At 35.3% G+C, this 19,764-nt stretch overlaps 4 protein-coding genes across 6 annotated transcripts; 2 read left to right on the forward strand and 2 right to left on the reverse strand.

The window, feature by feature from the left end:
• The first annotated feature begins 760 nt into the window (after positions 1-760).
• Positions 761-2,899, forward strand: LOC120283529 (homologous-pairing protein 2 homolog). The gene is made up of 6 exons (XM_039290227.1): positions 761-980; positions 1,081-1,106; positions 1,808-2,075; positions 2,231-2,301; positions 2,480-2,668; positions 2,761-2,899. The coding sequence occupies exons 1-6, from the start codon at positions 953-955 to the stop codon at positions 2,854-2,856; spliced, it is 678 nt and encodes a 225-aa protein (XP_039146161.1). The 5' UTR covers positions 761-952; the 3' UTR covers positions 2,857-2,899.
• A 433-nt stretch (positions 2,900-3,332) lies between these two features.
• LOC120283527 lies at positions 3,333-5,323 on the reverse strand. The gene is made up of 5 exons (XM_039290226.1): positions 4,931-5,323; positions 4,717-4,820; positions 4,473-4,644; positions 4,233-4,355; positions 3,333-4,141 (listed from the first exon to the last, which is right to left on the reverse strand). Exons 1-5 carry the CDS (start codon positions 5,117-5,119, stop codon positions 3,416-3,418), a joined length of 1,314 nt encoding a protein of 437 aa, XP_039146160.1. The 5' UTR covers positions 5,120-5,323; the 3' UTR covers positions 3,333-3,415.
• A 1,891-nt stretch (positions 5,324-7,214) lies between these two features.
• On the reverse strand, positions 7,215-13,162 carry LOC120249806 (dihydrolipoyllysine-residue acetyltransferase component 4 of pyruvate dehydrogenase complex, chloroplastic). Its single transcript, XM_039258467.1, has 6 exons — positions 12,100-13,162; positions 11,661-11,852; positions 11,492-11,579; positions 11,339-11,409; positions 11,167-11,250; positions 7,215-7,602 (listed from the first exon to the last, which is right to left on the reverse strand). Exons 1-6 carry the CDS (start codon positions 12,964-12,966, stop codon positions 7,498-7,500), a joined length of 1,407 nt encoding a protein of 468 aa, XP_039114401.1. The 5' UTR covers positions 12,967-13,162; the 3' UTR covers positions 7,215-7,497.
• Positions 13,163-14,220: 1,058 nt separating this feature from the next.
• Positions 14,221-19,645, forward strand: LOC120250005 (uncharacterized protein DDB_G0275933). 3 transcript variants are annotated; one of them, XM_039258733.1, is made up of 4 exons: positions 14,221-14,341; positions 16,506-16,653; positions 18,935-19,028; positions 19,148-19,645. In XM_039258733.1, the coding sequence occupies exons 1-3, from the start codon at positions 14,287-14,289 to the stop codon at positions 19,011-19,013; spliced, it is 282 nt and encodes a 93-aa protein (XP_039114667.1). In that variant the 5' UTR covers positions 14,221-14,286; the 3' UTR covers positions 19,014-19,028; positions 19,148-19,645. The 3 variants fall into 3 exon arrangements, with proteins under 3 accessions (XP_039114667.1, XP_039114666.1, XP_039114665.1); XM_039258732.1 differs by having other exon boundaries at positions 19,188-19,643; XM_039258731.1 differs by lacking the exon at positions 19,148-19,645 and having other exon boundaries at positions 18,935-19,118.
• The last annotated feature ends 119 nt before the right edge of the window (positions 19,646-19,764 follow it).

Raw genomic sequence — 19,764 nt, forward strand, 5'->3', positions numbered from 1 at the left:
CAGTCATTAATTTTTAGGTTGTGTTTTTACCTCGCCAGATGCTACCTGAAAAATATTGAATTTTTTTTTTTTTTCCGTCTCTCTACAATTTTATTTTATTATACTTGAAAAATAATTTTTGATGCTTTAATTTGGGTTATAATACGATACAAATAAAAAATTAATTTTTTATTATGTGAAATTATTGTATATAATGTGAAAGGGTGGAATCTCTCAGAAGTCATTAGGAAGTCTGCTATTTTAACCATTTGATCGATTTCCAGCAAATACTGTGTCTGGTCTGTCTGAAAAACAATAAAATAAAATAAAAAATGACTTATAATTAGAATTTCAGCCTTACAATACAAAATCTCTATTGTGAATTAATTAAATACTAAAAAGAGGTATTTTGTTTCTGTGGTCATGATCCAATTGTTTGTAAATCCTTAAAACCTCTGGGCTTTTCCTCTGCACCCTTTATCATAAAATTTGTTAAATATTTTAGTATGCAATTAATACAGATGGCTAAATCATCTAAAAGCGCTCAAGATATATATATATATATATATATTTTAAAAAATAAATATTGACGGTATTCTATATTAAAATTTATAACACTCTAAAATCTTTTCCTTTCTATTTGACGACAAAAATATAGCAATTGTCCCAATGTTTTAGAGGTGTTTGTCACCAAGGGTGGTGACAAATATATAGTTTAGTTGTGTGTTTTCAAGTAAAAATCTAACACTCAACCAACAAGAAAATTTTTTTACTACTATTTGTTCATCTCTATTCAATCACCACAGTGGCACTTTCGAAAATAAACGTGAACCGTGAGGGCATAGAGTTTAATTTTATAACCCCCATTTTGGCGGGAAAAGCAAAATTAAAAATATAATTCCCAATTTTCCATTCCTCTTCTTCTTCTTCTCCTTCTTAGCGTACGAGCTAAGAAACCCCGCCATCGCCGAAGATGGCTCCCAAGTCCGAAAGCGTTGAAGGTCCTCCTCCTCCTCCTCCTCCTCCTCATTTGTCCGATTTTCTCTTTACTGCTGATCATCTGACGATTCTTTCTTTCTTCGCCTTTCTTTCGGATTCCAGGCATCGTTCTGAGCTACGTCAACGAGGTTCGCGATCTCTGCCTTTCCGGTTCCCTTTGTTTTGTTTAATTCTAGTTTTTTTTACTTGTTTTATTCTTTAAATCTGTTGATTTTTTTTTTTTTTGAGGTTTTATATCTTGAATTTGGGGTTTGATCTGGAGCTCTGTGTGATTTGTTGCGTTTTTTTAATTCTCTATGAACTGTTATTGTGGTGAAATCTCTGTTAATATATGTAATTTTTTCTTTTCGAAATTGGGTGTAAATCTAAGTATTATGCATTCGTCCTTTCTAAATGTTCTTTTTTTTTAAAAAAAAAACATTCTTATTTATGTTTATAGGTCTAAATCCAATTCTCATCCATGAAGTTTTTGGTTAATATTAAGCACAGGATGCGGGAAGAATTGTGCTCATATTTGATTTTTATTATTTCCATATATTTCTGTCTGAAATGATGCACACTATAAGATTAATTGAGATTAATCATCTCCTTTGACACTCAAATTCTTCTGCATTGAGTGTCCTTATTTCAATTCAATTGGTATATTCTTAATGTATATGCTTGAATGATGCTTATTTTTTCAAGTATTTCCCTGATTTTATTTATTTATTTTTTTTTTAAAAGGTTGTGCTTGGAGGTTAGTTTTCATTGTGTAATAGTACAAATTAGTGTATCCAATTCATGAGTATGTTGCTTGCTTATATGGATTCTTTATCTTTTTTTAATCCAGCAAAACAGGCCATTGAATTCCCAAAATGTTGCTGATGCGCTGCAAAAATTCAAACTCAAGAAGACTGCCATCCAGAAGGCATTGGATACACTCTCTGATAGTGGACAGATCTCATTCAAAGAATATGGTAAACAGAAAATTTACCTTGCCCGGCAAGATCAGTTTAACATACTCAACTCAGAGGAGCTTGACCAGATGAAGAAGGCAAACAGCAAATTGCAGGCAGAACTTGAAGTTCAAAAGAAAGCAATAGTTGAGGTTGAAGCTGGTATGTCTGTATTCCCTTCATATGGTTATGATTACTCATTTCGTCTTAGATTTTGTAATTCAAAGTATATTTTCAGAATATCCTTTTTATTGTTTTATTGTTCTATTGTTTGAGTGATTTGTTCCGCTGATCTTTCAACTATGTTTTCCATGCAGAAAATCGTGCTCTACAATCAAATCTAACATTGGAAGAAATAAGGACCAAAGAATCCAAACTAAAAGCAGAGGTGGATGAATGCCTGTTTGTCTGAAATTATCAGTAGTAACAAAGCCTGTTTTGAATAAATTGTTGCTTATCTCAGTAGGAAGCTTGTATCCATTCCTTTCCGTTTTGCCCTTAGCCAATATGAAATTGTTATGCATTTGTTTATGGAAAAAAATTTATGTGGGAATCCTTCTATCCAGGTTTCTTTAATGGAGGAGAAGCTTGAGAAATTGCGCACTGGAATTGTTTTGGTGAAACCTGAAGACAAGAAGGCGACTGAGGAAGCATATCGAGAGAAGATTAACCAGTGGAGGAAGCGTAAGAGGATTTTTAAAGAGCTCTGGGACACCTTGACTGATAACTCACCCAAGGACTTGAAAGAATTTAAGGTGATCATATTAGCGACTACATTTTTAAATTTTAATATACACTCATAGATTCTGGATACAGGCTATTTAATATGACATAATTTTGTCTACAGGAGGAGCTTGGAATTGAATTTGATGAAGATGTTGGGGTTAGTTTGCAGTTATATGGTGACTTAATGACCTCTAGGAAGAGGAAGAGGGCATCCTAAATATGTCCTTTGTGGTATCTGCTTTGTTTAAAGCATAGCTTAGTTGTTCAGATGTTGTCCAAATGCAAAGCAAGCAGGCATAAGATCTGTATATTCGGCCAAAGATGACAATCCTTGCATACCCGTTGGAACAAAATGAATCTGCCTTTATTTTTTTCAATATTGATGATAATGAAATTAATTGATTTTTCTGACAAAACTTTGTGCTCTTGTATTGATACCTGATTTATAGAACTCACTGTGGCAACTTTGAAAATCCACCTCATTTTCATTGCCGAAGAGGACACTAACCATTCTGACACTTGTAAATATGGTAGGGCTGAGTTTTCTTAGAACACCTTTCTTCTCATCATGGAAATCTTCTTGGGGTCTTCTTGGGATCGGGCTTGTTTGTCATCTTTGACTGCTGTGGATGTGAAGTTGTTGAATCAGGATGGAAGTTATTGGTTTGGGATCTTTCTTCATATACAGGACTGCTGTAATTTTTCAATTGTAATGCATTCTTATCAATCTCATAATTTAATGAAATGTGTTTGAATCTTCTTGAATTTTTCTTCTGCTAGGGAGTTGGATGGCTAACTTCTTCATGCTTGTCATGGAATTCTTCATCTAGAGCTGCATTGATCAGGCTGTGCAAGTGGAAACTGTTCCTGGTTATTGCTGCAAACCTCGTCAGCCTTCTGTTTGGTAATGACACAACCCCTATTCCATATTTTTTCTCAAATTGGTTTCCTAAACTATACGTCTTCTGATCTTCACTTTCCTTCTCTTCAAGAACACTCCCTGTTGTATTAGATCCTGTGGCATGTTGTTCATATAAAATTGTCCTCTTTATCTGAAAATGAGGCTTGTCTAAATCTAACAAGTTGAAACCAGTTGATGATCCCTCGACCTGTGGTGGTACTACAAACTCTTCCTTTGATTTTACCATATCAAGCTTAATGCTGTTTCTTGAAGACAATTGTGATTCTCTTCTGAAACCAGAGACTGTATGAACTGCAATGTTCTCATCCTTGTTCATCCTCCTCACTGAGCATTTTTCCCTCAATTCATTGCTTGGGTAGGACCAACCCTCTGTTTCTATATGCTTTGAGTTTGATAGCCCAACAACTTCCTTTTTTGCAACCACTGTTCTTTGATCAGTGGTACTGCCCAAATCGTTGTACTTTTGTCTAGCTCCCATTGATTGTAAGTGAAGCTCAACCTGATCCACTCCTGATGAATCGTCTTTGTAGTGTCTGGACAAATTTCTTCCTATCTTGCTTGTGCTCATTTTTGTTTCAACCTGTACAGAATGGAAGTTCAAGAATTAATTTTCAAAGATAAATTTTCTGAACGAACCTAGATGTGCATTTTGTTTTTCATTATATCCTGACCTCCTTGATCTCAACAGGAAGTTCTTCACCATTCAATTGAATCCCTTTCTCCAAAGCAATCTCTCTTATTATTCTTGACTTACTTTCTAGGCTTGGCTGTCTGGTAGATAGCTTTTGTATCATCTGCGTTTGATATCAGAAGATCAATGTATTCTTTAGCTTCTGTTTAGTGAGTGTCAGCAAATGGAAGATAAGCAGAAATCCATGCATTCATTCTGTTTTCTCTTTTAGGTACTTCACCATTGGATTCACCCTGCAGTTGCTTCGGAGGTCCACTGCAGCAGAGGCAAATTCCCTACCGAATTTCACTGCAAACTTCCGGCGGATATCCTGCAGTTCCGGCAACTCCCCGCTTCTTGAGGCAGCAAAAATGAGGCTTGAGATTGCATCTATCAACTCATCTGGGCATTCACTGTGCAGGGAGAACTCGCTGGATTAATAGAACAGAAGACGGTAGATGAACAAGACGAAAAACAATACATACATTTGGTACTCTAGGAGGGCTATCCTTTCTGTTAAGAGATTGCAATACCCTTCTATCACCACAAAGACATCCAGTAAGTTCTGCTCCTTGATTACTTGTTCAGCCTGAAACAAATGAGACCAGAAGAATAAAAAGAAACTCATGTATGCTCCTCTGATTGATGAAAGGAGCTTAATGTATTTGGTTTCAGGAACAAATAAAGAAACCACTTTACACGAGAAAGAGCACGATCCTGATGACCAAGTTGGATGAGCTGCGCGATATCTCCACGAGCTTGTAAGCATCTCGTCTGGTGTTGTTTGCGGAGTATGGCTATCCTTGATACACAGAGGCCAAACAAAGCCTTCAACTTCGATGTTTGCTTTGTACTCCTTCCAAGAACAGCGTTCAGCTTCTTCCCCATCTCTTCCTCTTCTCCACCAGTGACTGTACTGTAAGTCCAGCTGCTCTTTGCTTACTGTACCACGTTGATACTATAAGTTATAACCATGGTTGATGCAAAGTATTCAGATTGTGTTCTCTTGACAGCATCCTTTGTGTCTTTCAATTTTGGTTTTGGTAGTTGAACAGGATTTAATTGCATTTGTGAGTTCTTTTGTTGATCAATAGGATTCCAGATGGCACTTGAACTCATTCTTTCATCTTGTTGCCATTATTTAAATGAAATTGATTGATAGAATCGAAATGTTTGATATACACATTACACATAGAAACAAACTGTGAGGGACCTAATTATGTGTAGCGTTCCGATTTTTGCTTTTATCTGCAAGATGGCCAATACTGAAATTAAATCTGAATAAGAAATTAGAGTTTGATGCTTTGATTGGGTCATCTTTAGTGATATATTTTGATTATTTTGGGTATTCATTTCTTTTGATTAATGTGATATTAATTCCATTTGTTGTTTGTGAACATTAGTATGACTTTTGCATTGGTGACATCGACTAAAATTAATTGTAGGTCTTATTCATTCTCACATTGAAAAGGATAGGAATGATACTAATTATGATGTTTATTTGCATTCTTTTTGTAGTCAATAGACCGAAGTTTATAACTGATTTAATACCTTTTGCCGTATATGACCTACCTTTTTGGCTTATTTGGCAATTTGGATGTTGATTTAATAGTAAATTTTGATGTGTAACAATTAGGCTTTAATTAAAAATCAAAGTTAATAGGCCAAATTCTTGTAAATGCATTGAACTTGAATGAACTTGGCCTGATTTAAGCTTTTGTCTTTTAGCATTTTGTATTTTGATGATTGATTCTTACCTACATATGTAATGGATCTAGTATCTTAAAAAACAAACATTCAAATGCTTGTGGACAAATTTAGCTCCAATGAACTTAATTTGAAAGCTAAATTTGAGTTTGATTTGATTGAATTTCAGAGAAGTTTAAACTCAATTTAATTAGAATAAAAAAATAAAATAAGATTGACTTTATTTCACAGTATCATTGCTATTATTCATTTATTAGAAAACTTAAAAAAGAAGCTTCTAATCAAATAAAGAGATTTCATTTAATTACATCACTAAAGTTGAGAGTGCTTTAGTTTAATCCAATTTATTGTTGTTAAGGATGATTTGTGGTTATGTTATTGATGATTTTCATCTTTTTATTTTTGCAAAGATACCCATGAAAAGCCTTAGAATTGCATGTATGCCCTTGCGAAAAGTTGTAATTCTCAAACCATAGCTCTCAGGTTTTTTTTCCCCTTACATATCACTAGGTATTTGAGCGTATTTTGCATGTCTTTTGGTAGTTAACCTTGTGTTATTACACTAATCATTGAATAATTTTATACAAGTAACCCATTCCCCTATTTTTTTAGGTTAAGTTTTCATGTATCTTATAAATCTACCATAATCATATAGATAAATATATCAATATGTTTACACATGAACTTATATATATATATATATAGCTATAATTAATAGAGAAAACATACTTTGGGGACGTTCACAAGAACGCCCCCAGAGTTTAAAAAGGATGAGAGAAGAGCAACGTGAGAGACAAGCACATTTTACTGTAGCAGCTGGATGAACAGTACCAACCAGACGGATGTTGTGTTGCCCTGTCAGTTTAGTTTTACCTTCACTATACGAGAGAATGGTTTAATCAAAATATTATGCATCACATCACTTTTAACTGTATTATTATTTATAAACATAGTGGTAAAAATTCAAAACTTAATATTTTACTATTCATAAGCATAGATTTCCATCTGAGCGTGTGTAGATTTGAAGTCTACGTGTGTAGATAATTCATTCTCAAATTAATATTTATTTTTATATATATATAACCTCAGAATTAAGCAGGGTCAAAGTTAAGTATACAATAAAGACAAAGATTGGGTAGAGGAGATAGTCCACCATGCACCAAACCTTTGGCAAGAAAGTTTTTTTTTATTTGTTTTTTTATACTCAAAAACAAAAACAAACAAAACACTCAGGTTGGCCAAACAGGACTAGGCAAGAAAGAGTTGATGATGCCTATGTTCAACAAAAAAATCACCTGAAGATAATAAAAGAGGAACAGGCTAAAAATTTCACTTTAGGCAGGTGTCCACGGCAAATGACAAGAGGCCACCTGGACTTATTGATTGAAAAGTTTCCAAATGAAAAATTGTCATTTCTTGCATTTTTGAGAAGTTACTCCTCAGGTAAAAAACACAAAACAGACTTCTACTTGGCTGCAAAACTCAAACCCCATGCACAGATCTCCGGTGGCCGGCGGCCGCACTGGTTGGCCAAAGAGGAGTTTGTCAACATAAACTAATTAGAGTGTTAAGTTGTCAGGGTCCTCAATGATCTTTGCAAATGTCTGGAGGAAGGCTGCCAAGTCCGCACCGTAGATGATCCGGTGATCTGCTGTGACATTCACCTAAGAAAAAGAAAAAAATTGGATCTCAACTTGATACTGAAGAGAATGTTATTTTGGACTAATTGGAACATTCTTTGACACTAAATACTCATATTCATTTCATCCGGAAAAGAGGAAGAAACTAATATATTAAATGTCACCCAATATTTTGTTCCACAACATATTCTAATCAGAAGAAAACTAAATGAACTATACATGGACATCTTCAGCTTAAAGCAATTGAAAATTCAGATAAACGCCGAGGAACTCATGCATTGATTGTTCTTGTTCATTTCAGAGTTTAGAGCTCCAACTAGGAAACACAAATTGAATAAGATTTGGGGCTGAGTTGGAACCAAACAAAACTTAAGCCACTTCAGAGAAAGCTAAGGAAGAATATAAAACAAACAGTTTATGACATGAAGTGTTCAGTTCACTCTTCTCTTCGTCTGTTGATTTGAGATGCTGATAATTGTGGTGGGTATGGTAACAGAATGCATAAGTGTGCATTTCAAGATTTGATCAGTAAAGATTCCAGCAGACAATTTAAACATCTGTACCCAACCATGTAAGTGCTCAACTTTCTTATGGATTTATTCAAAGGTAAAAGTCCTTCGAAACAAACTTGACGTTTAAAGTAGAAGTTGAGAAGGGTTACTCTGTTCTTCACTTAAGCCACCTTATTCCACAATAACACGTGAAGTCTTTATCAAGGGTGGTTCTTATCTTTCAGAAAATAAAAGCAACAAAGGTGCAGAATTATTGAAAAAGCCAGCCAGTTTGGGTATAGAAATAGCATCAGCTGCTAAAGAGGCGGGTTCAAATGTGGTGTGTTTAAACTAGAGACTACAAAGGAGAGTAAATTGGAGAACAAGAGAAGCTAACAACGAACCCGCCATGCAACAGTCTCAAACAATAACCCTTGACCTTATTCATTTGAACTTAGACAACTCAACTAAAACAAAATACCTTTGAATAGAAATCTAAGGGTAGCAATTTGTGTAAACGTGTCTAATCATATCATGTCAAAATAGAAATATAACACCAAAATGTTAGACACATACACGACACGATTATTAATTGTGTTTAACTTCCTAAACACATACACGACTCATATGAAGCGTGTAACATGGCACGACCCGCTTAACCCTCTTAACCTGCTTAATCTGTAATTGGATCGTGTAACAGGATATAGCCACTTAACACTCTTATAATTGGGTCGTGTAACATGACAACCCATTTAACCCACTTTTTAGACAAAATCGATGAACCAAAAATGACAATAAACCTAAATTAAATCTAAAATATATTAGCTCAAAATCCAACAAACATATATTAATACTAAGTCCAACATACATAAATACTTAAATATCTAAAAGCCAATTATATATATATGGGCCATAATTATTTAATTACCCATATATTCGTGTTAATCGTGTCTTACACAGGTTGACACGATTACAACACAACCGTTTAATTTAAGCGTGTCTTAATTGTGTCGATCCGTTTGCGACACAAACCTATCTATACTAAACTCATGCACGCTTTAAACTGTTTCGTGTCATGTAATCATGTCGGTACCCATTTTGCCACCCCTATAAAAATCTAATAAAACTTAAGTGATGACTGAAACACCATCACAGAAAATGTAGAATATAAACCCATAATTAGGTTACCACCCAACTATCTGTGTTTAGTAGACTTTGTCCAAATTACTGTCAAAAGTGGCAGAATCCTTAGAAGACCATATACCAAGGACGCAAATACAACTGGTTCCTCCCACAAGATTGCCGGATCCAAAGCACATCACTCAGTTGAATCCCATTACCAATCTAAGGTGTTGTATCTAAAGATTAGATGCAATCTAATAACTGAAGTGTCTAGTCAAATATTCAAATTATGTGGTTGTAGAACAATCACAATTATATTCATAGTGCTCAATCCAACATAGTTTGACAAAAATGTTTACTTAGATGGAATAAGAATGCATATGTTTGGCGCCAAAAATGGAAGAACGTGACACTGGTGACATGCAAGAGGTTTCCTTATACAAATTGCCACTGTCCTCATAAAATGGAATTTTATTATTGAAAAGATAGTGTATCCATAAAATAAATTTCAACACACATGCTTGATGAAATTCTCTTTGAAAGAAAGTGTGCTACTTTGGACGACTTGATGAAATTTCAAGATTTTGAGCTAAAAAGTGTCTAAAACATTTTAGATATTGATCTATGGACTAATTTTAAGAATTTTTTGCATAAAACTCCAACAAGTCTTCCATACTTGCAGTTGTTCCTTATTTCCTATGTGCATCCAAACTCCAAAACTTTTTAATCATATGAGCAACTACCTCCCTTACTTTACCCTCACCAAGATCAAAAATTAATGAGTGCTGTTTATTCCATCTATACGCATTAAGTGTTACATTTTCCACTATCATTCTCAATAACTGAAAGAAATCATGAACAGTTAAATGTTAATGGATCTTTTCACCCCAAATACAATTATGAAGGAAGGGATAGAGGTTTATAATTTAAGCATAAACTCCTGTGATCCTTGAAAAGGGTAAACTTGTCAGTCAACCCTTGATTAGCACTTAGGGTAACAGTCTTTAGGATAGGGAATGGAGACTGACATTAAAGCAGAATTTGCAAAGATGATGATGATCACACAGTCTAGCGATATGGGGGAAATTAGGAATAAATGAATATGAAAGATCTCAAGAAGATTTTGCATGGAATCCAAATCTCTAATATGCCTTTCTAAGAAATATCATTCATACAAAATGGCACTAAAATGTACCTCATAACAAACTGTTGCAGAAAGAATCTTCTTCAACATCAAGCCTTACTTTAACCTAATCATGTGGCTTCAATACACTGAGTTTGATGCACCCGTGTGTGCGCACGCTCATGTGTAATAAATGAAGATACCCATCAATTAAGAAACAAAACAAACTACGGCATCAAAGGTTAGTGACTAGACCATTTTCTTAGAACACCTCAGGATGTCAATCGATTCCTAATAAGCATAACTGTTCAGAATGATGATATCTTAGTGATTGGTCATTTAGCCCTGATTAATTCAAGGCCTTCTCTCTACCCACTGAAGTGGAATTTTTTATGCAAATAATGGCTATTAAAACCAAATCAACAGTAAAAAGAACATCTATGATCAGAGCTAAAATTAACATTACATCATAATGGAAAGCAAATTCCTTGGCAAACAACTACATAAACAGGTCTCTAAGTTATGCTTGACACAGCAAATAATGCGCATGACAGAACATAGGGAAGTTAACAACTAAAGTTGAAAGTGCCAAAACAACTATTTGTTGCTAAGAATAGCTGAGCCTGAAATGCTAAAAAAATAGTCAAATGAATCGATTAATATATACATAGAAAGAAAAGAACATCATTGTATACATAAAAAGCTGACTATTTGTCCCTGCCGGTAATGCAAGATTAAAAAAATGGCGAAAACTTAAATTTGCAAGATGAGGTTTTTATGTAGACAGCATGAAAATCCATCTCTTTAAAATAAAAATTATAAGTGGAGTACATACAGATTAACAAAACTTACCAGCATTTTACTCTTAACAGAGAAAAATCCTTCACTGTCAGCCATAACTGTGGGCTTTGATGCTCCAACAGCCATTATAGCACCCTAAACACAAAACATGTTAGCTCCTAAGAAGCAGAGAATTAAGTCACATAACAATTAGGTAGAGATATCATAAATCATAGATATCCACCTGGCCTGGAGGAAGAATAGCATCAAATCTGTCCACCCCAAACATACCAAGATTGGATAATGTAAAGGTCCCTACATACCAAGAAACCCAAATACATAAACAGAAGCCTATAAACGAAGAAAAAACGATTCTCATCAGTGATCAAGAATAAACCTGAATTATACTCATTTGGCTGAAGTTGTTTCGAGCGGGCCTTCTTTACCAGCTCCTTCCACTTTTGTGAAAGAAGGTATATATCCAACTGCATTACAGGTTATTGATACTTAATCAGTCGAAATAAAAGGAAAACTCTCTACCAGAATGTCCAAAGCATCCAACAGACCTTATCAGCATCCTGAAGAACAGGAGTTATGAGGCCGCCATCAATGGCCACTGCCACTGCAATGTTAATGCTGCTATTGTAAGTGAAACTCTTTCCATCTTTGCAGCTAGCATTCACAATAGGATGCTGTGCAAGTGCCATTGCAGCAGCTTTTGCCAAAAGAACAGTCATGGTAACACCTTTTGGCTTCACCTGAAAACAAAAGTTTTTTTATCAGGCAGGCCATCTCAACAAAATCTACATCATATTGGCAGTGAAATCTATGTAATTCTCACAAGCTATCAGTAAATTCAAGAAAAGTTTCATCTTTGTCACTAACTATTAACAGCATGAACATATCACTTCAATAGCAATGGAACTTTGCGGGATCTGGAATGCGAATTCACAGAAAAACTTCATGGAAACCCATTCAAAACAACTAGACTCACAAAAGTGGTACCTTTTCATAGAGAGCATCAAGGGCATCAGTTGTTACGGGATATCCAACACGAAAAGCCGGCACTGAGAGGCTCTCCACCATGTTCTTGGACACGGCCGATTGCATCGTAGTGAATGGCACCACAGTCGAACCAGGGATCTCCGGTAGCACTCTAGCAGCCGGTGGAGTCCCAGTAGCAGCAGGAGCAGCAGCAACGCCATTAGCAGCTGACGCTGGGGATGCAGGAGCTGGTTTCTTGGTCTGGATCCCAGCGGCCGCCTCAATGTCGGAAGGTGTGATTCTCCCGTACGGTCCAGTGCCCACTACAGTGGCGATATCCACCTTGTTCTGCTTCGCCAGCTTCTTCGCATACGGCGTGATGACCGTCCTCGAAGAAGCCACCGTAGCCGGAGCGGGAGCAGAGGGAGGAGAAGACGGAGGGGAAGCATCAGCAGCAGGAGGAGGAGGAGGTGGAGGTGGTGGGGCTTGGGATTGAGTTTCAGATTTGGATTGAGATTGCGCCTGAGCCTTTGCCAGAGGAATCTCATCCTCGGATTCAGCAAGAAGGCCAATAGGGGCACCAACGGGGGCGGACTCTCCCTCAGGCACAACAATGGCGGCAAGAATACCATCATAGAAAGTCTCAACATCCATATCAGCCTTGTCGGACTCAACAACGACAACGCTCTCGCCCTTGGAGAGGCGATCCCCCTCAGACTTCACCCACGACACGATCTTGCCCTCCGTCATCGTGGAGCTCAGCGCCGGCATGAAGATCTCGCGGATCTTGGCCTGCACGGTAAGCGCCCGAGAAGAACGAGGCGCAGAAGCGGGGCGGCGGAGGAGAGGGCGAGAGGAGGAGAGGGAGGAGGAGAAGGAGAGCGCCATTGATGCAGACGAGGTGTTCGATGAAATGCTCTAGATTGGGTTTATAAGGGATGTTGGACTTGGCTTCGGGCGGAGAAGCCGAGGAGTTTGGTTGGAGTTTCAGCACCGCTTCAACGTTAACTTCGAAGATGATGATGGACGAGCGCGCATCGTGCGGGCGCCGAGTTGCATCTCGTGGCAATTGATCGAACACTTTGCGGGCAGGTGCAACCACTTAAATTAACCCCATTTATTTTAGGATGCCACACTAAATAGTGATTTAACTTTTAGTTAATATTAATTTTAATCTTTAATAAATTATGTAAATATTTGGTTTCATTCCTATTTTTTTTTTTATGTATATATATTTAAAATTTTTTATTATAAGATATTTGTTTATTTTTTTTTTAATTTTACAAAAATATGAGTTTAATCCAGTGAGTCAGTGACATTGGCCTTATTGCAAAAGACTTGGTTTGCAGGAAGCTCATTGCCCGAGTTTGAAAAGTGCTGAACTTAATGATACCAACAATCTCTAATTGTGGATGTAAGTTTACAGCATAACCCCTGTTTTTACTAAATGAGGGTATATGAGTCTCATTGTGCGTGCACCTCTAATTATATATGCGCTTATTATTTTTCGGGTAATAAAAAAAGCTTTAGAAAAATACTAATCATCTTTTTCCCAATTTTACAGTCATATTCAATTGAGTCATTCATATTTATGCTATTAATGGTAGGTTAAGGTAGCATGACAAGTCACACAACTTATGCCATGGTCATGTACTACTACTCTCTGTGTGTGATTTGAATTTGTATTTGAAGGTAAGTTATTTTTATTATATTATCAAATCTTTAATTATATTATTAAATTAAAAATATGATATTATTATTATATTTTATCATTTAACATAAAATGGTGTTGTATAAATTGTGTGATATGTCAATGCCACTTCATATTTTTGTTAATAATATAAACAAAAGTAGTGATATACCAATCTAAAGTTGAGATATTAATTAAAATTTTTTATAATTTAATGATTAAAACAAGTATACGTGAATAATTGGGTAACCATTTAAATAATTAATTAATTTTTTATCTCACGGCATTTGAGAAGATAACGTGATTGTAATTTTACAATTTTTAATTTAATTTAAATTTAAAAATAAATAATTTTGATAATTTTGAAGGACGTTTTGGAAAATTTAACAGTTAGGTCATCTTTATAATTAATCCATGATGGTGAGATTAATAGTAATAGTAATAATAATAAATAAACAATCAGAGCTTGGGCCGTGGGAGCTCTTGGGTGCTCGCACGGCGGCGGCGGCGGCGGCGGCATGGGATTCGTGCAGGAGAGCAGGGAGAACCAGGTCAAGAAGAAAGCGGAAGAAGGTATCCTATCTCCGTCTCTACGTACTTCCCTTCCTCAATGTGTGGATTTTGGTCTGAATTTGATTGATTGGAAGAGACCTGTAAGAAATTGTTGGAAATGGTGTCTGTTTGATTTTTGGCTTGTTTGTGTGTCATCGTCTTCGTCGTTCAAGGTCTAGGATGTGGTAACAATGGTTGATTGTGAGAGAAGATGGTCGTGGAGGTGTTGATTCACTTGATTGTGTTGGTTGTATAGTTAAGTGTTTTGGTGTTTGTATTGCTATTATTGTTGAGTATGTGATTCTTCGTGCAAGTTGTAGGTTGTTGTGGTAATGATTGATAAGTAGAGAAGAGGTCATGGAGGTGTTGATTCACTTGATTTTGTTAACTGAATGTAAAAAAAATTGTAGTTTTGAGTTGTTTGCTTTCTTGGTAAAATTCTGAAAATGTTGCTTGTTAGTTTGGGTATCTTCTTCATGAAGGTGTTGATTCACTTGATTTTGTTAGCTAAATTTTGAAAATTTGTGGTTTTGAGTTGTTTGGTTTCATAATAATGTTGAAAATGTTTGTCTTTTTGTTTGTTTATTTGTTTGTGTATCATCTTCATGCGAACTCTAGAGTGTGGTGGTAATGGTTGATTATGAGAATAGAGTCATGAAGGTGTTGATTCTCTTGATTGTGTTTGCTGAAACGTGAAAATTGTGCAGTTTTGAGCTGTTTGCATTGCTGGAAATGCCGAAGATGTTATCTATTCGGTTGTTCTTCTTTTTGTTTATGAATCTTCATGCAAGCTCTATTCTGTGGTGGCAATGGTTGGTTATTAGAAAAGCGATTCATGCATGTGTCAGATCTGTTCAGTTCTGTTCAGTTCTGTTTTCTGAATTATGAAGTCATGTAGCTTTGAGTTGTTCACATTGCTGGTAAAATTGAAAATATTGTCTTTTTTTTATTGTTCATTTGTTTGAATATGAAGCTTTGTACAAACTCTAGAATGTAGTGGTAATCATTGATTATGAGAGAAGAGTCAGGGAAGTTTTTTATGCATTTGATTTTGTTTGTTAAATATCGTAGTTGTATAGTTTTGAGTTGTTTGCTCTGATGGTTGATCTTGGAAAGGTAAGGGAAGGGGCTGCTTGTAGTTATATGGTTGCATTAGCATTGTGATCACATGAGATCTTTGCTTCACTTTTCTCTATCTTGATCGGGGTGCAAGAGAAAAAGAAGTTGATTCTGATTGGTCTAGGTGGGCATTTTTCTATTTCAAAAACCTTGCTGCATGGGAGAGAGTTAGAATTTTACCTCCCAAATTTCATGTTTAAATTTGCTTTGAATTTTCTATTATACAACTAAACTATTGAAGAATGGAATTTTTCTCACTTTCTTAGCCGCTAAACAGAACTTATGTGCTTTCTGCTAGAAAACATGTGAAGCAGATTCAATCTTATGATCTATAGCTATCTACTGGTTCTTTCAAAAGTCAATTGAGATGACCAAAGTTTTGAGGATTTTGCAACTTTACATGAAGTTAAAACAAGGAAAATGTAAAATATGTAAGCCTTGATAAGCCCAATCCTTAGTTCTGTTGAAATAATATGCACAAAATTGGATAAGTTTAGTTTGTGTACTTAATAGAACACCAAGTTGTTAATCGCTGCATGGATTATGTAAAGCTGAATTTCCAAGTTCCAGATTGGTATTAAAATCATCATCACCATCTTCTTCTTCTTTAACTTTGAGATGATTTAGAAAAGTAGGACTCTTTGTCTTAATTCTTGGACAACGTATTTCAGCTGTAATGTTAATCCATATATTTAGCCTCATTAAATCACTATCTCCACATACAGTTTGATTTGTTGATTGAAGCTAGTTGGCTTAAAATAACTGATACTCTTCAAGTTGATGTCTTGTTGCAACACTCATATTTCATTGAATAGTTTAAGTGCATCAAGTGACCTAGTTGTGGTACTTGATTTTTATGGAAAGCCAGGTAAAAGAGGATACTCTCTTCTCATTCAAATGCATAATTATGCTGTATATGTTTCATTTTTATTCAAATGTGATACTTTGCCATTCTGCTATGGATGTGAATTGAAGGAAATCTTGTACTTGTGAGATCTCTTTCCGTATGGTATTCTTTTTACTAGACAAAGTGGACATATGGTTGCATATTAATTTAGCCTTACAGGTCTGCGCAGCATAATGAAGCAAAAGGCGCTCAAAGAATGTGATCATTACACTGCAAAATATGCAGAATGTGCTATGGGAAGAACTATATCTGTAGTATGGCAGTGTCGTAAACAAGCGAAAGAGTTGAATGAATGCCTTCACCAATTGTAAGTTGAATTATTTCTAGTTATATTGTTTCTCTTTTCCTTTTATGACTTAGTCATTTGTCTCAAGTATTCTTAAAAAGTATTTTTAAAGTTCTAAGGCATTGCTTTGTGGAGTATACATCCAGTAACAATATTCCTGGTGATATATATAGCAGTTCCTCTCTCTCTCTCTCTCTCTCTCTCTCTCTTTCTCTGTGTGTGTGTGTGTGTGCATTGATGCAGTCAACATCAGTCAATTAGTTAGATAAGTTTTGAGTTTTAGTTTTTTTATATATAAATTAGTTTTTGTATTTATTAAGATTATCCCTTTAGATATAGTTAGAATCAATCATTGGATTTACTTTCTGTCCATCTAGGAGTGCAGTTTGATGAGGTCACCTATTTAATGGTTCTGTTCACAGGTTCAGTTAAAGAAGAGTAGTTGAATAAAATTTTCAGCTTTTCTTCATACAGATTCGTATTAGTGAGAGAGTAACATTCACTTAAAGTGTGAGATTATCTTAGTTATTATTTGTCTGGGAAAATTTAGCAAGCTTGATTCAAGGGATTTCTCAATTCTGTGAGTTGGGCTACATCATGGATTTAATGTAGCATCAAATAGATATCTTCACCTCAATTTGATGCTTTGTCTACACCTAGGATGCGAGAGAGCCCTATAAATATCAGATGACAAAAGTATTAAGCTCTTTGTACTTAATGAAGAAACATTCTCATTATTCCTCCCCACCATGCAAACTTGCCTCATTGGCTACCCATTATAAATAACATCCATTTTCATTTTTTGAAACATCCAAAAGAAATATTGGCAAATCTTAGAGGATGAGGATGAGGATATAAGATAAATGTTCGAAATTGCTTGTGAAATGATGTACCCAAACAGATATCTAATTTGATACAAATTAAGAACCATACTAAAACTTTGCAGGCTGCCTTCTACCAGCGCCCCGGAAAGAGTAGCTATGGAAATATGGTGAGAAACATCAGCCTTGCAAATAATTGAAATAACATATGAAAATGAAAATATGACAAGACGTTGGCATAATTGCATGGACCTGTCAAAACCATACTTTCTGATAAATTTTGAAATAGTGTTGGGATTCACTTATCTATTCCTGAAGAGTCAAAAGGGCAATGTGTAGCCATCTTGATTATGATGAAGCACAATTTTATCCGGACCATCTATCCGTGTTTATATATAGTTTTGTTGGATTTGAATGGAAGAACTTGGTATTCTAGGATCTAAGTTTTTGCCACGACAAGACCACTAGCTTGGTATGGGGCGTTTAACATCAATTTGTTGACCTCTTTCATCTGCATGCTTAAGTCTTGCTAAGGTTGACTAAGTTGTAGAGATTGTTATTGCTGGGTTCCTATCAATCCTTTGTTTACGCAAGAAAAGGTGGGAGTCTCCTAAGGAACAATTGCTACATTGAAATGTTGATAACATTGCATGCAACATCATGGTATTAAGTGGTACGTGGCATCAAAGAAAATATCATTGCTTCTTGCTCTTGGTTTTTACTCTCCTTGTTTGTCATATTGCACTCTTTCTTTATTCACATAATATTTCTACAACAATAGTCAATAGGACATGAGGTTGACTCTTGTCATATGCTTGTTCATTCCCATCGTAAGGTAGTAAATCCCTTGTGAGATTCATGTTCATTTTTTTCCTGAAATCAATGGAAAGATGATAATCCTTCATATTTATATTATAGTTTATAATCTCAGTATCAATACCAACTTGCCCAATTCTAGTGATGATATCAACTTATCCTTACACTAGTTTTGACACTAGTACCACAGCTCATTGGAATGCAGTTATAATGCTAATACTGCTGATTTTACTTGTTTGTTTTGGTTTCTTAGTCAAGAAAGCATGAGAACTTCTTCTGATTGGATGATTTCTTCAACCCTATAAATACCAGCATTGGGAAATAATATCAAACCACTCTTACCTACATGAACATTAATGTTTTTAGAGAATGGCTAATCAGATGTCATGGATTGATATCTTCACCTGCATTAATGTTTTTCTTTGAATAATCATATTAAATTTCCTTTTGGTTTTCATTACAAATTTAGTGGGATAACATTATTGACAGTCACCAAGTGCACTTTGATTTTCCTATATACACAAATTTACAGACTGTTTACAATCAACAAAGGATAGAATATGGAATGATATCATGGTTCTAGTTTTAACACAAGATCAAGTGGAATTGATCATCAAACTCTGGCGTGTAATGGAGGTAATCCTTTTCATTTCGATTTCTTGCAGTACTAACGACAGTGTTCTGGAGGAGATGAAGAAGAACTACATGCTCGAACAAGAAAAAAAGAATAACAACAGGATCTAAGCAACCGATCGCAAAGTATGTATTCCCAAAATTTCTGTTTTTCCTGTTATTGAACTGCAGTTATTTACTGTTTGAATCAAGAAACCAAAATGCTCTCATTTGCTATTGATTTATGTCCCGAAATTTCTACAAAGGTTGACTATTTATTGTTTGGAATCTGGATTCCCATTCAAGATCAAAGAAAGACATAATTGCTGACAAAGTTCAATGAATATTGTGATCTTGAACAAATCTTTGCTGTAAAGCTTCCGAGATCGAAATGGTCCAACTCCAAAAAAGCAAAAAAGATATGATCAGAAAGTCGGCATCGCACAATAAACAGGTCCATTTGAACAACTCATTATCCTCTTCTTCATCTTCATCTTCATCTTCTTCTTATGCTTCTCAATATTTATCTTTATTTCTTATGATGACCAAATTGATAGTCAAAAGAAGTAGAGACTGTAGTGTGTGTGTGTGTGAAAAAGATACAAATATTTTCAGAGGATAAAGAGAACAAAATCCATGATATATTCTCCTTTGAAACTTGTTCAGATCAGATATAGATCCAAGAGCATTAAACCAACTTGCTTTACTACCATTCTTTATTGGGAAAATTGCTCATATACCCCTATAAAAGTAAGAAATTGCTAATATGCCCTTGTAAAAATTTTATTTGTCTATTTACTTCTATCATTAAAAATCAACTTTTTTTTTTTAAGAAAATATTTATTTACCTTTGTTTTAAGTTGATTCCTGGTCGGAAGGTACA

The sequence above is a fragment of the Dioscorea cayenensis genome, chromosome 19 (genome assembly GCF_009730915.1).
Source record: "Dioscorea cayenensis subsp. rotundata cultivar TDr96_F1 chromosome 19, TDr96_F1_v2_PseudoChromosome.rev07_lg8_w22 25.fasta, whole genome shotgun sequence".
In the NCBI taxonomy this organism is placed as follows: Eukaryota; Viridiplantae; Streptophyta; class Magnoliopsida; order Dioscoreales; family Dioscoreaceae; genus Dioscorea; species Dioscorea cayenensis.